The 15,760-nt window shown below is 48.9% G+C and overlaps 3 protein-coding genes across 3 annotated transcripts; 2 read left to right on the top strand and 1 right to left on the bottom strand.

The window, feature by feature from the left end:
- The first annotated feature begins 2,381 nt into the window (after positions 1-2,381).
- LOC112883292 (glucan endo-1,3-beta-glucosidase-like) lies at positions 2,382-4,380 on the top strand. Its single transcript, XM_025948575.1, has 4 exons — positions 2,382-3,422; positions 3,531-3,776; positions 3,882-3,950; positions 4,230-4,380. Exons 1-4 carry the CDS (start codon positions 2,382-2,384, stop codon positions 4,338-4,340), a joined length of 1,467 nt encoding a protein of 488 aa, XP_025804360.1. The 3' UTR covers positions 4,341-4,380.
- Positions 4,381-5,219: 839 nt separating this feature from the next.
- Positions 5,220-10,829, top strand: LOC112882910 (protein RETICULATA-RELATED 1, chloroplastic-like). The gene is made up of 8 exons (XM_025948104.1): positions 5,220-6,079; positions 6,168-6,266; positions 6,365-6,585; positions 7,040-7,109; positions 7,219-7,298; positions 9,138-9,202; positions 10,166-10,383; positions 10,536-10,829. The coding sequence occupies exons 1-7, from the start codon at positions 5,495-5,497 to the stop codon at positions 10,357-10,359; spliced, it is 1,314 nt and encodes a 437-aa protein (XP_025803889.1). The 5' UTR covers positions 5,220-5,494; the 3' UTR covers positions 10,360-10,383; positions 10,536-10,829.
- A 1,417-nt stretch (positions 10,830-12,246) lies between these two features.
- On the bottom strand, positions 12,247-13,424 carry LOC112882911. Its single transcript, XM_025948105.1, has one exon. The coding sequence runs from the start codon at positions 13,306-13,308 to the stop codon at positions 12,694-12,696; it is 615 nt and encodes a 204-aa protein (XP_025803890.1). The 5' UTR covers positions 13,309-13,424; the 3' UTR covers positions 12,247-12,693.
- Positions 13,425-15,760: the final 2,336 nt, after the last annotated feature.

Below are 15,760 nucleotides of genomic sequence, written 5' to 3'. Positions count from 1 at the left end.
GTTGGGAAATGAACGAAATTCTCACTAGAGCACCACTTCTGTATACATCTGTAAAATCCATTTTTGCAATAATTCCAACGCAAAGAAAGCTGAAATAGATCTGTACGTAGTAATAGTAACTTAATACAAGGGAGTAAAATAGCACATCAGGAGCATCAAGGAAAGGGCTTCTGATGTTAGTTGACAACGATGAATCTCTAGTAACGATGTAGAGGACAATGACACCCAGGATGCAGCTCCACAGTACCAGCATTTGGTCTCTTTACGCGCATAGAGAAGGATTTGGTTTGTTTACATCATCGGCTGCGTGCATTTTAGTGGAGTTGTGGCATTATATATTCATCATGTCAGTCATAACATATTAGCATTAGCAGTTTATCTGCGTATGTGAAGAGTGAGGACTAAATAATAACCCGAAAGTAAAATGCCACCAAGTATCAGTAAATCAGAACAGCGAAAGCAAAGACCATATGGATAGATCCAACAGAAAACCCAAAAATGGAAATGGAGAAAAAAAACATTAGCATATCAGCAATAGAAAAGTCATACTAGTCTTGAGAAAAAGCTCCTACTCCCTCTATTCCAAATTATAGGTTATTTTAATTTTTCTAGATACATAATTTTTTAATATCTCTAGACATAGCGTATATCTAAATGTATAGCAAAAGTTCTATATTAAAAAAAATCGAAATAAAAAAATATTATTATATTGAACTTCAAATTGTAAGCTTCAAGTTTTGTACCTAAGAAATGTGTGGGTTTGGCCTCTCTTCTTGCATAGCACAGGGTAAAATTCATTTTTAGCCATTAAACTGTCATCTCGGTTTGATTTTGGCCATCAAATAGCAAAATAAGAAATCTTTGGTCATCCAACACTTAAAACCGTTCATATTTGGCTATCCGACGGGTCTGATGGGTTCCGCTGACGTGGATGACATGTGGCGGTGGGGCCCACCTACCAGAACCCTCTCTCTTCTCTCTATCCTCCTCTCTCTCTCTCTTCTCTCCCTATCCCTCCTCTCTCTTCCCTCTCTTCTCTCCATCTCGCCGCCCCTCACCGGGCACCTCCTGCCACGCCCGCCGCTGGACTGGCCGCGGGGCCTCGCTATCGCCGCCCCCGCCCCCGCCCCTCCCCCGAACACCTCCAGCGGCCTGCCACACCCGCCGCCAGAGTGGCCGTGGGGCCTCGCCATCACCGCCCCTGCCTTCGCTGCTCCCCCGGACATCTCCAGCAGCCAACTGCGCCCGCCCCTGGAGTGGCCATGGGGCCTCGCCGCCCTTGCCTCCGCCTCCCCAGCTGCCCCCAGCCGGTCGCGGGGCCCGGCACTGGAGGGGCCGCTGGCCCTGCCGCTCGCGCCGCGCCCGGCCGCTGGAGTGGCCGTGGGGCCTCGCGGCCCTTGCCTCCGCCTCCGTAGCTGCCTCCCACTGGCCGCGCGCCCGGTGCCAGTGTGGCCACGGGACCCGCCGCCTCCCCAGGCCCCCTCCCACCGCCTGCCACGCCTGGCACCGGAGTGGCCGCAGGGACCCAATATCCCCGCCTTCGTCCCCTCCAGAATGGCCGCGGAGGAGCAAGCTGTGCGCGCGGTGGCCGTGGGAAGGCGATGGTGGAGGATGGGGTTGTGTAGGCGGTGATGGCCGGCTGCCGAAGCGGCGATGGCGGAGGAGCAAGCCGGCCATCGGCGTTGTGGCAGACGGCCTGAAGAGGAAAGAGAGAGAAAAGGGAGGGGGGGAGAGAAGAGGGAGGGGAGGTCAAAGAGAGAGGGGTCTGGGCCTCGCTACCACATGTCTTCCACGTCAGCAAAACCACCTACTAAAATTGGATGGTTAAAAATTTCTAATTTTGCGGCATTCGTGTTTGGCGTTCTTGGAAACAAGAAAATGAAACTACCCCTTGACTCATGTGCTGATTTGATGTCGTAAGAGGTATTAGACCGAAATGATCTTGATCACTCACTCTGGTGCCAAACTTGCATTATTGATATCAAGTTTGACGACACTGGAGATTTTGTTTTCGCTTGATTATTGATATTAAAAGTTTGCTGTCTATGTTTTTCTTGGTTACACGTGTCTATAATTTGGCAACAATGAGGGTGTAAAATGGAACCACACGCAATGTGAGTTATTGTTTCTAAATCCAATTGTCAAAAAGAAGCGTTATTCAAAAACACCCTTCTAAACTCTAATCAGCCCATATATATTCCCTGTGGGAAAGTACCGACGTGAAAGGAATATTTTACTTCCAGTAAAGTAACCTAGCCATAATTAGCTGGCGAATAGTAACCACAGCCAGAAGTTAAACTCGGAACGCCCCTCACCACCCGCTCGCTGTTCGACCGGAGTCCGGCGCGGCCATACTCCTCCGCCGCCCACCGCCCACCGCCATGGCGCCGCCGTCGCGGCACGGGCACGCAGCCGCCGTCCTCTCCGTGTTCCTCCTCCTCGTAGCACCCTACGCCACCGCCATCGGCGTCAACTACGGCACCAAGGGCGACAACCTCCCGCCGCCGGCCAAGGTGGCGTCGTTCCTGGCCAACCGCACTCGCATCGACCGCGTGAAGCTGTTCGACACCAATGCCGACATGGTCCGCGCCTTCGCCGGCACGGGCATCGCGCTCATGGTCACCGCGGGCAACGGCGACATCCCCAAGCTCGCCACCAAGGACGGCGCCGCCGCGTGGGTGTCCGCCAACGTCGCGCCCTACTACCCGGCCACGGACATCTCGCTCGTCTCCGTCGGGAACGAGATCATGGCCACGGCCGACAAGTCCCTCATCAACAACCTGGTGCCCGCCATGCGCGCGCTCAAGGCCGCGCTCGTCGCGGCGGGGTACCCCAAGATCCGCGTCTCCACGCCGCACTCGCTGGGCATCCTCTCCGTCTCCGAGCCGCCGTCGGCCAGCCGGTTCCGCGACGGCTTCGACCGCGCCGTGTTCGCGCCGATGCTCGAGTTCCACCGCCAGACCAGGTCGCCGTTCATGGTGAACCCGTACCCGTACTTCGGGTACAACGGCGACACGCTCGCGTACGCGCTGGCGCGGCCCAACCCCGGCGTGCCGGACCCCGGCACGGGCATCACGTACACCAGCATGTTCGAGGCGCAGCTGGATTCGGTGTACTCGGCGATGAAGAAGCTCGGGTTCGGCGACGTGGCGATCGCGGTGGGGGAGACCGGGTGGCCGTCCAAGGCGGAGGACGGGCAGGTCGGCGTCAGCGCCGCCGACGCGGCAGAGTACAACCGCTACCTCATCGGCGAGGCCAGCGCCGGGTCGGGCACGCCGCTCATGCCCAAGCGCACCTTCGAGACCTACATCTTCTCGCTCTTCAACGAGAACCTCAAGCCCGGCCCCGTCGCCGAGCGCAACTTCGGGCTCTTCCAGGCGGACCTCACGCCGGTGTACGACGTCGGGCTCATGAAAGACGGGGTATGCACGCCTTCCTCGCCGGCGTAGCTCGACGAGCACGCGCTGCATGGCTTTCTTTGGTGCGCCTTCCTCCTGATGAATGCCAATTGCCAATGTGTAATAATGCAGGGGAAGACAGCGCCGGCGCCGGCGCCGGCAGCCACCCAGACATCCGCCGAAGCCGGAGCGCCTGAATCCTCCAAGGCCGCCAAGAAACACGACACGGAGGCAGCGGCACCCGCAGAGACGACGACCGCGTCGGCACCCGCGCCGTCGTCGGAGGACGACGACGCGGCCGCCGGACCATCACCGGCGGGGGCGCCGGCACCGGCACCGGCAGAGGGTGGTTCGACCGACGGCGATGACAAGACGACGGTTCGCTCACTTAATTTCACAGATGTCGATGACCCATGCATCGATCGTTCGTGTGAATTAAGGCAGATGTCGAAGGGATTTGACTTTGGCTTCTTGTGCATGCAGGAGGAGGAAGGAGGAGGTGACGCTCCGGCCGCGGCGGCCGCCGGCGACTCGTCGGAGGCAGCAGCCAAGGTACGCGAAGCATGCATGATGTGACATTGGTCTCGCGTGACATGGACGCATTTTGCGTGTAGTCATGCGTTGACCGCAAAATCCGAGAGGGAGGCCGGAAGCCTTCGATCACGCAACAAACATTTCAATGCATAGGGTTGCCATGACGAGCACACGATCTGCTTGATTTCGATTAGCTTTGTTCAACCTTTCAGAAATCACTGACCAATGGTTTTCGCTTGGTTGATGAAACTAACTGATGATCAGGACGGCGGTGACGGCGAGGGAAGCACGGAGAAGAAAGCCGAAGCCTCGCCGGCGCCGGAGGGAGCCGCTTCAGCCGCCACCGACCTTCTCGTCCCCATCTCTTCCATGCTCACGGCTGCTCTGTCCATAGCTTTTCACATTTAGCTCCCCGTTCACGTTGTTGCAACAATTAACGACAATTTCAATTAGCTAGGCATGTTTAATTTTTAAGTAGAATTCATAAACAAGTGTTCTTCCCTCCCTCCTAAAATGTGTTTGTTCTTTTTCCGGTTCTAACCTCGACATAGTACTACTGCAGAATGTATCATTGCATACGCCTCATCACCGCTATTTTTAACCAAACCAGCGGTGATAGAATATCACCACCGGTTCTCTTTAGAACCGATGATGACAATGGACATCACCGTCAAGTCCTAATATGAACCGACATGATGTTATAACCTGGTATCATTATCACCGTCAGGTCGTATTACCAATCGTATATTCGAGAAGTATATTGGTAATCTTAGACGTAAGAATAGTCTCATGGTCGATCACTCGTGACTCGTAAGAATGGTTATCATAGGCAAAGCTAACATATCAACATCACAAATAGGCGTAAGATACTCCCGCATCTTGCCAAGCAACGAAAAACAAAAACGTCACGGCCCGTACGATTTGACCTGTGTGCGATGGCCGATGGAGGTTTGCCCATCACCATCGAAGCATGCTAGATCCAGAGAAAACGTGCGCAACTCTTAGCACCGTGACGAACTTACAATTGATCAAATTAGCCGGATCAAAGAGAACAGTCAAGAATCAAAAGAAGAAGAAAAAAAACCCAAACGAGGTCATGAGCGAGTAGAAGAAACGAATAAAAGGCCCACTTGGCAGCCCTAGGACCCCACCTGTCATAGCGCCGCTGCGCAACGGACAGAAACGTGGGCCGGAGTGTCCGTGCCACGGCCCGCACGCCCTCCAGCCGCCCCCAAAAGCCAGCAGCCTCCCCCAACCACCACCTCACTCCGAGCCCGCACCGCACGCACGCTGCTTCTTCCCGCCGCGCCGCCAGCCGCCAGCCGCCAGCCGCCACTCCACCAATCCCCACCAACCCCTCCCCCCCCTCCTCCTCCAATCCCGCTATTTCCCAGCCGAATCCACCCAATTCCCCCCAGAATCTCATTGATCCTCCTCCGGCCCTCCTCGCGCCGCGCAGAATTTTTTCCGCGGTTTTTTAGCCGCCCCAATCTGACCATTTCTCTCTCCTCTCTGCGTTGCGCGCGCGGGTTCGCAGGAGCGCGGCGGCGAGCGGAGCGACCATGAGCATGGCGTTCTCCTGCGCGGGCGCGCGCCTCCGCGGCCGCTGCGGCATCGGCGCCGCCAAATGCCGGCCCGCGGCCGACCTCCTCGTGCGGCGGGGCAGCTGCTTCCGCCCGAGCGCCCGGAGGTGGGGCGCCGCCAGCGCCAGGGGAATCCGCGCCGACCTCCCTCCGCCGCCGCCGCGTGCGAGCGCGGATGGCGGCGCGGTCACCTCTGGCCCGGCCGTCGCGGTGCCCGAAGCGGGGGACTCTACCGAGCAAGTGGCCGCGGTGGCCCAGCCTGTCTCCATTCCGGAGAGGCACGGTAAGGCGGGTGGCGCTGATGTTGATGACGGGGCTGGCGGGAACGGCAAGTACCCGCCCGGCGGCGGCGGCGGGGACGGAGAGGATGGCGGGGGCGGGGGCAGCGGGGGTGACGGCGAGGAGGGGGAGGACGAGTTCGGGCCCATCCTGAGCTTCGAGCAGGTGGTGCAGGAGGCGGAGAAGCGAGGGGTCAGCCTGCCCAGCTTGCCTGCGGACATGGTCGAGGCGGCCAAGAGCGTCGGTATTCAGAAGCTGCTGCTGCTTAGATACCTGGACATGCAGGTAAGCTCTGCAGTCTTCTCATTGCTGATTAGGTGAGTCTATTGGGATTCGCCTGACGTGAAATTGTTCTGCTGGTTGGGTGTGGAAGGCGTCGGCATGGCCCCTTGGTCCGGCCATTAGGTCCTGCGCGCTTCTCCGGAACAGGATGCTGGTTGATCCTGCATTCCTCTTCAAAATCGGGACGGAGGTAGGCTCGGCTGTTTGTTTTCACCAGTATTGTGCATTGATATCGATGATTGTTTGTCGATATGGTTTTGATCATGTGTTCCATGGGATATGCTGCAGATAGTTATCGATACGTGTTGCGCGACATTTGCTGAGGTTCAGAAGAGGGGGGAGGAGTTTTGGTCAGAGTTTGAGTTGTATGCAGCGGATATGTTGGTAGGAGTAGTTGTTAATGTAGCTTTAGTTGGCATGTTGGCACCATATGCTCGATTTGGTGGTGGATCTGCATCACAAGGTCTCCTTGGGCGTGTTAGGCATGCTTATGATGCCCTCCCAAGCAGGTGAGTCCTGAACTATAACTATTTTGTGCGCATGGTTATTTACTTGTCATACCTTGGATTTTCATTCCCAAAAACATTCTAAAACCTTGGAAATCTGCATTTAAGATTTTTCTTGGGGGTGAAAGTCAGCTTATAAATAATTGATTTTGAAATTATCATAACTCATCTATTGATTATCTCACATGTCAGTTGAAGTTTAGTTTCCATCTTGTAGCTTAGAACTTTTGTTCAGGCGTGGAGTACATCTTTGTTATTTTAGAAAGGAACACAAGAGCCTTCAGAATATCAATCCTCATATGGCCAAGTGCCTATATTATTTTTTCTATAACCTCCAGAATTAAAGCATGGCTTGTAGTTTCACCACTATCATATGATGGCATTGCCGTTCACTTTTCTCTCATTAGTGCATTCCACCATTCACTTGAGTAATGCTCACAGAAGTTAATTCTTGCAGTGTTTTTGAAGCTGAAAGGCCAGGATGCAATTTTTCTGTACAACAACGGATTGGGACATACTTTTTTAAGGTAACTCTTGTTTGGTGGTGCAATACTTGGCTTACTTGCTAACTTTCACCTAGAAATGTTGGCAACTATCTATCTCTTCTAATGCCTGAGGTATTTGCTCCGAGAACAGGGAGTTTTATATGGCTGTGTTGGATTCTTTTGTGGTATTGTGGGACAAGGGATTGCTAATTTGATAATGACTGCCAAAAGGTAATTTTATTCTCCTTGTACTATATTTGCTATCATCAAAATTCTTATCATGTTTATATTTTTGCTGTCTTATCTTGTTCTGTTTAACAAACATATGTGGTCCAGTTTTTTTATTCTTTCTTTTTTTTTTCTGGAAAAGGAACATACTTGAGTTGCATCCTGCCTTGTGGCATTAGCTTGCATGACCATTGGTAATCTGTTCAAGTACACTGCAAAAACGTGTGTACAGACTAGGTTATATTAAAGTCTATGCATTATAAGGCTCATTACTGGTTGCTTAATCAGTGTTTATCTATTACCCGCTTGTTTGTCAGTTACTCAATTATCAGGTGATAGCTACATAGACTGTTAGTACAAACATGTTGGGTGGTTAATGGTTTGTTTGGGCACTGTTTGGTTGAGCTTTTTGGACACTTTTAGACCATTGGCTTTTGGGATCTCCAAAAGCCAAAAGCCTCCCAAAGGCAGAGGCACCCTGCCGCATGCTTTCCAGCTTCTGGCTTTTGGGGGCATTCAGGTTTTGGACATCCCAAAACTAGTAGTGCAAAAGTGCCCAGAAGCTGAAACAAACAGGGCCTTAGTATGTTTACTGAACTGGAGTTTGATATAGGTTCTAACTAGCAATTAATGGTGGTAGGATGGCAACTGCACCTTGTGATGGAGCTTGGTTGGGAGCTTGACAATATCGTGTGCCTTTTGTGTTTTTTCTTGAATCATCAATAACTAATATAGGAAGTCTTTTGTCCAAAAGAAGTGATACATGAAGATAATTGGAGTTGATAAGAATTGCCATGTGAAAGGATAGCCGAATATTTCAGGTCATGCCATCATGATTTAGGATATGAGGGATAGATAAAAGAAAGATCAATAGCACATAAAAATGGAACACCCAGCTAATTAATTCTTCAGATCCTGGTTTGTTATTTAGTCCCAAATGGGTGACGTGGGTGCAATTATGCTATCAGTTTCAGGGGTACCTAATTAATGCGAAATAATTTAAAAATTCTGATGATATACTGCTCAATACAATCTGTGTATATATTATGAAGTTCAAATTCATTATGCTGAGAGAGTAACCGAAATGAGGAAAATTCTGACAAATGATAAGTTCAAAGTAAAATGAAAAGCTAACAACAAATTCTAGTGTTCTCTTCAAACTTATTCCTTTTGTTTTGAGTATGAGAATAAATGGTGCTAGAACGCTCCATAGACCACAGAAAATTTTATCATGTTGATTTGGTAGCCCAAACAAAAGAGAGTGCTTGAACGCACATCTAATGGTGATTGCGGTTGATATCTCCCCCAAAAATATCAGATGTATATATGCAAATGCCTATTTCAGACGTAGATTTATTGTCTTTGTTATAAAGGAGATGACTACCACTTTGATTTTATGGATAGAGTAAACAAGAGGGACCACATGGCCACTGAAATACTTCATTCATGCTCATTAGGCATTTATGCTAACTTACATTATATATCTCAGCTATATATTTCACTAAATCACTATCGGTTGCAATTAAGTTCTTACAATTGCTAGTATGATACCAAGTACCAGCCATGGTGCTTGTGAACCAACTTATATAGTGTTTTATTTGGTATTCATTCTGATATACAAGGAGATTAAAGTAAACTGATCTTTCCTGAACTTAGTTTGCTATAACAAATTTTAAGTTCTGATTTTAAAATACACAAGTATAATATGAAAGAGTACAATTCTTTTACCTTTCTGTCCTTATAAAAATTAAGATGTTTATGGTGATCAAATTTAGCAATCTCTTCTCAAATTGTTTATGTAGAATCTCTGATTTTGTCGTTTCCTTGAAATTTATACCGCAGGAGTGTTAAGAAGTCAGAGCATGATGTACCTGTTCCACCTCTTCTCAAAACTTCTGCTTTGTGGGGTAAGGGTGTCCAGCCAGATTGTCCTATGACCTTTTCATATCTGAATTATTTGCACGTGCATATTGCTAGATTTGTGTTTCTCTTTCATCCCAGTGCGGTTGAACAAAATATGTGGAGGTTTCTTTACAGAATGCATTCACTGAATTTATATATTTTGGATACATGATCATGTACAAAATTTAGTTTCTTATGAATATACGTGTGTTAGTAGTATCTTGGTCTTCTCTTAAAAAAGGATTTTTTTTATAATTTGTTTCATCTAGATGGACCTTCCCCTGCTTGCACCGCTCCTGAATTTGTATAGTTCTGGTGCTGTATTTTAAGTTTCTCAAATGCTTATTTGTTTGTTTGGATGACTTTGTTTTGAACACTGATAGTGAATTAAGACTTAGTGAAGTTACAATGAGGGTGTGTTGATTCAGCGAGATGTATTTTTTTATGAAAGCCATGTTGTATGAATATGATGACAACGACTGATATTTAGCCAGTCTTTTTAGAAGTCAATGGGTGCGTTTGGATGCTGACCCTGGCTAGCCGAACCAAATTTTGGCAGTTGACTGACTCCGGTCTGAATGTTTGGATCGTTGCCAAATTTTGGCATGCCAAGGTGCGGCTGCTGGTGCATGACGCGAAATCGCGGCCCACGCGCGGCCGAATCGTGGGCAGCCAAATCGGCCGCCAATATTTGGCCGGCCAACACCTTGGCAGGGCTACTCGGCGGCAGCATCCAAACAGGCCCAATGTCTTGTTTCACTGGTGGCATTCATGTGCATCTGTTTAAAGTTTACTGTGATCACATGATTACAACTTTCAGTTTTACACTAGTCAAAATCTGCAGTTCTGTTAAGCATAGTTATTTTCGCTGGTTGTTACTCAGATGTTCTCATAGGATACATGTTTTGATATTTCTTGATTGCATCTATTGAAGCTCTCTAAACAATAAATCGTCCTGATTGTTGCAGGTGTATTCCTCGGTGTTTCTTCCAACACACGTTATCAGATTATTAATGGACTAGAGCGCTTGGTTGAGGCATCACCTGTTGCCAAGCGTGTCCCAGCTGCTTCTCTGGCGTTCACTGTCGGCGTGCGCTTTGCCAATAATGTGTATGGAGGAATGCAGTTTGTTGACTGGGCGAGAATGACTGGCTGCCAGTGAGTTGCAAGCTTTCATATTTTCGTGGTGAGATATTCTTTTTCCTTATTGATATTCATGCGTTTTGTCTCTTCTTGAATATACCAATCTCTTCTCTTGATGTAGCCGATAAAACTGTAGATGTACATTCCTTGTAATGGCCACCTTTGTGCTGACAACTCGTATGCTTGTTATTGCAGCCACCATTCACAGTGATGCTGCTGTTTGTTGTTCCACCCACATTCGTCGAATTTTCACCGTCACAAGTTAGAGACGTGATATCAATAATTGCTTGGGGTGCAGAAGATCTCAAAAATAAAATGTGATAGTTCGTCACAGTGATTCTGGGTTTGAGTGGAGCTAGCATTGTGAGTGCTTAGGCAGGATAGAACCATAAGAGATAGAATCGTTTGTTTTCTTGTTGAAGATGTCGCCCTCTTGATTCGGGTAGCCGGATCTGCTTGATTGAAATGGCTTTGCCTCCGTAGTATTTAGGGCCTGTTTAGATCGCGTGTAAACGTAAAAATGTGTAAACGTAAAATGGCGGCTGTAAACGTAAAAAAGCCGTAAACTCAAAAAAGCCGTAAACGCAAAATTTTTGAAGGAATCTTGCCAATTTGAAGTACTAAATGAAGTCTATTTACAAAATTTTTTGCATGGATAGGCTGTAAATCGCGAGACGAATCTAATGAGTCTACTTAATCCATATTTTGCAACAGTGATGCTACAGTAACCATCCGCTAATTATTGCTTAATCATGGATTAATTAGCATCATTAGATTCGTCTCGCGATTTACAGCTCATCTGTGTAAAAGGTTTTGTAAATAGACTTCATTTAATACTTCAAATTGGCAAGATTCTGTCGCAAAAATTTTTTACGTTTACAGGGTCCAAATGCTAAAAAAATACGCCGGTCTGTTTAGATGCGTAAAGATAAAAACGCTGTAAATGCAAAAAAAATTTACCTTTACGTGAGGAACTAAACAGGCCCTTAATATATTTGACTTTATGTGGCAGTGGCAACATACGAATCAAGGAAATTGAACAGGTGGCCTCGAAGGCAACTAGCGCCGAATATAAAACAGGCACCCAATACAAAGCGGGTAAAGAACGTCCATAACGCTGCACCTCCTTTCCTGTCGAGGTCGCCGGCGAACCATCTCGGCTGGTTGCCGCCGATGCTCGCCGTCGAGCCATGTACCGACGCCGGTGTGAGCTTTGCGCTCGGCCTGAGCATGCCAGCGAATTTGCGGCGTGCTTGATGAGGAAGGTCGAGGACCTGCACGTCTCTGCATTGGCCGCGTGAATCCAAGTGACAGTCGACCCGACGCAACTTGCCGTTTGGGTCTCGGTCAAGCTGCAATGGTCTCGCAGAAGCATTGGCAGAGCCTATGGGTTAGGCAGCAAGGGCTCTTTTAGGTGTCGTGTCTGAACAAAGTTCACTTTTCCTTGATGTCCTCGACGTAGTTATAAAGTTCCCAGATGCAGGCTCCTTGATCATGCAAGTTCCGTATGTGAGCGAATCAGGACCTAGATAGTACTAATGCTACAATGCCTGCATTTTCTCTTAACGTTGCTGAAACTTCAAGCTGCAGTATTTTGTGAAATCAAACAAAATTGTTGATGTGGAACTCAACTTTATTTAGTCAGCTGTCGGTACTGAGAGAGCAACCAGCTGTCTCGCTTCGATGGCAACCTCCCCAGCAAGTTTTCCAGAAATCAACGTGGCTGGCTCCTTGTGGCGGGCCAAATCAACACTCAGGTGATTGGGGTTTCATTTCATCATCAGAGATCATGATGGGCAATGCTGTGGAGGAGCAGGGTAGCACTTGGCAAATGTGCATGGTGCTCAAAACCACGACAATGCATCTTCCATAAAAAAAAAAGACATACAAAAACAACAAAGTTCCATTTGATAGTCCCGTTTACTTCGATGGAAGGGATACCCCAGATTTTTCAACCTTCCATGCTTCAGAGTTCAGACAACCTTACATAATGCGTATAATCAGTTAATCACAAACTCAAAGCTTGGGACCTGGCACAGTTGCAGATCTGGGACAGCTTCATATCCTGCTGATGCTGAGACCAACCAGCACCTGAGCTCCATCATTGCTTCACTCTTGGCACACCTGACTAACTTCGCAAGTACAGTCCATGTCCAACATGCAGAATGCAGATAAAAGTTTGCAACAGATTCACTTTGCTCAGAGTAAGCACAGCAGAAAACACAACCATAAGCATATAATTTACAAAAGTCAGCTGCATTGTACAGACAAGGTCACACACAAGATCTGAGGATTTCATTTCACAGACGAGATCTGGTTCAAACACCAGATTCTGCTCTTGCTTGTCGATCTGCTAGCGGGTGAAGGCGTAGAAGACGATGCCGACGTAGATGAGCATGGCGGCGGGGACGAGCGTGACGAGCGGTACGACGGCGGCCCAGGCGGCGGACCCGCCGGCGCCGCAGCCGAGGCGGCCGAGCTTCACCTGCACCACGTTGACGAGCGCCATCATGAGGAAGCCGCACCCGGCGACGGAGCCCACGGCGGACGCCAGGATCCCGACGCGGAGCGCGGCGCGGTTGATCCGCGCCGTCCGGCCCAGGACGGAGGAAGAGCCGGAGCGGGGAGTGCCGCGGCGGTACGGCGGCGGGAAGGTGCGGACGAGCTGCTTGAGGCAGAGCGCGACGAGGCTGGAGAAGAGGAAGCAGGCGAAGGCGAGCACGTGGAAGGAGACGAGGTCGGACTCGGCGCGGTCCCCGGCCGCGCAGGGGTTGCCCGTGCGGTCGGCGCCGCCGGCGAGCCCCGGGCCGTCGGAGGAGGGGCGCCACGCCAGGCCCACGAACGCGGCGAGGGTGAAGAGCGAGTTCACGTTCACGATGCCGTCCAGCGCCGTGACGTGGATGCTCGTGCCCCCGCCCCCGCCGCTCCCGCCGCCGCCGCCGCCGCCGGCCGCGATGTCGCCGTCCATGGCTCGTGGGGATTGGATTCTTGGTGGTGCCGTGCCGGCAGGTGGGGAATGGGCGGGGGTTTGGGGGGTCGGTGAGCACGTGTGTGCATATGAGCTCAGGTGGGGCCCCGGAACAAAGGTGAAAGCGCGTGGGGTTTATCCCTTCGCTTTTTCTACGCGGTGGTGGGACTTGGGCCGTGCGTTTTGGGCCAGCCCACGACCCGGGTTGCACGGCGCGGTCCAAAGCACGGAACGAAGTAAAATTGGGCCGGACTGGTCTGGCAGGAATCTGGGCCGCGTTGGGCCTCCATGCGGGAGGCCTGGTCGGGCACGAGAAACAGGCCGTGCCTGGGCCAGCCAGTTCGATTAGCAGGGCGTGTGCGTGTCAGCATGCGTGATGATGCGTCAAATGACTGAGGCCCGGGCCTACGCTAAGGGGACATGTTCTTTTTTTTTTAAAAAAAAAGTAATGAGGGGACATGCTAGTCTGTAATTTTTTTCTGACCGAACCGCATAAGATAGTGCGAGTTTCTTTTGATATAGCAGAACAAAAAATACAAGACTACAGCTCTAGGAGGCAATAGTCAACATGCTAGTCTGTAAATTTGACATGGGATGGGGTATCTACTTGAACTGACTTGGTGAGTACAAAACGGCTCCACTGTCTGTTTGTCTGTCTCCGTTTCGTTCAAACAACAAAAGACAAGTACGTACTTCTCATATTTTCACGTTGAGACGGAGCAGCAGGCCAGCAGCCTGTACCACGCGTCACACATCAGGAATGGGCTGGCCCGGTACGATTTGGCCCATCGTGCCTCCGAGCCGTTCCTGGGCTCCTCTGGAGGCAGCCCGTGCCGTCCCGACCCGGCACGTAAAGTTTCGCGAGCCGTGCAAGCACGACCCTGAAAGAACCGTGACCCGAAAGGTGTGGATGGGTGAAAGGTGAGAATGGGGTTACACATGAGAAGTGAAATTATTTGAAGGATAAAGATGTGCGGTTGATTGAGGATCGAAAAAAAATGATCACCTGAAAAATCTACAATTTTCATATGCCTGATAAATAGCACCACCTTTGCTTTTGGAGACGTGCAAAAAGTAAAAGTTGTATGTCACAAACATAATGCAACTCGGAGAAAAAAAAAGTAGATGTGTCTATTGTATTGGCCGTGGTAACTTCATCAATATCAAAATTTACCAGCTTAATCTCTTGTAGGCTTTCATAAGGATAAAGTTCGTACGTGTCCATTTATGAATAAGGATGAATATGCGAGCTTATATGTGAGTATGTACTTATTCTATGTTTGAAGAAAAATAGTATCCTGCAAGGTTAATCAAATAAATCGCCCGCTCATTCAATGTCAATTGGATGCAAGTGGAAGTAAAAGAAGACATGCCATTTTTTAGAAGAAATATATGCTATTTAGTTAACATAGAGTTGGATAGCTGTATCCATCGTCAAATTTGGATTCTACGTAGGATGAAGCGCAATTTTAAAAAATATTTAAATATGCATCGTCAAATTTGGATTGTATGTAGGATGAAGCGTAATTTTAAAAAATATTTAAATATTATTTGAGTAATTGGATTGGATGTCATGGTTAAATAGTTGTATGGAGCATCATTAGCATGACTTTACAAACACATATACTCTCATTTTTGGCTCCCAAGCATTGCTATCTCCTTTCACTATTTTGACCTGCATATTGGTTTATAGACTGGGAAGATCATTGCTACCTTTTTCTTGCTAAACTCGGAAGCTTGTTGATACCTTTTGCTCTAAGCCTCCCATGGGTGCCATGTGTTGCATACTCTCCAAATATGTTCCCCCATGTACATGCTCAGTAGAGTACGCAGCATTGTACACTCATGTGGTTGGGGTTTCATTTCATCATCAGAGATCATGATGGGCAATGCTGTGGAGGAGCACTTGGCAAATGTACAGGGTGCTCGACAGCTCGAGTGCTCTAAACAATGCTTTTTCTATTAAAAAATGCATACAAAAACAACAGAGTTCCATTTGATATTCCTGTTTACATCGATCAATGGGATAACCCCAGATTGTTTCAACCTCCCATGCTGCAGAGTTCAGATAACCACACATGATGCAGATGATGACAGACTCAAGAGTTTTTTTTTGAAAGGAACAGACTCAGAGCAGTTTGATACCTCGGACAGTTGCAGATCGAGTTGGGATCTGGGACAGTGTCATGTGCAGCTAAGATCCATCATTGGTCGTTCAATCTTAGCACATCTAACTAACTATTAGAGTATACTAGGGATATCTCTATATATTAGGTAGATTAGGATTGTATCCGTATCCTACCATATCCGTAGGAGAGACTCCTTGCCCTCCAAATCATGTAACTCTATATATATCGGTTTAAGCCTTAATGCAATACAATCCATCCATTATACAACAATTATATTATTGTACACTAACTTTGCAAGTACAGTCCATGGTCAACTTGCTGAT

This window comes from Panicum hallii, chromosome 2 (assembly GCF_002211085.1).
Source record: "Panicum hallii strain FIL2 chromosome 2, PHallii_v3.1, whole genome shotgun sequence".
In the NCBI taxonomy this organism is placed as follows: Eukaryota; Viridiplantae; Streptophyta; class Magnoliopsida; order Poales; family Poaceae; genus Panicum; species Panicum hallii.
This window is presented reverse-complemented; position numbering and strand designations above follow the sequence as displayed.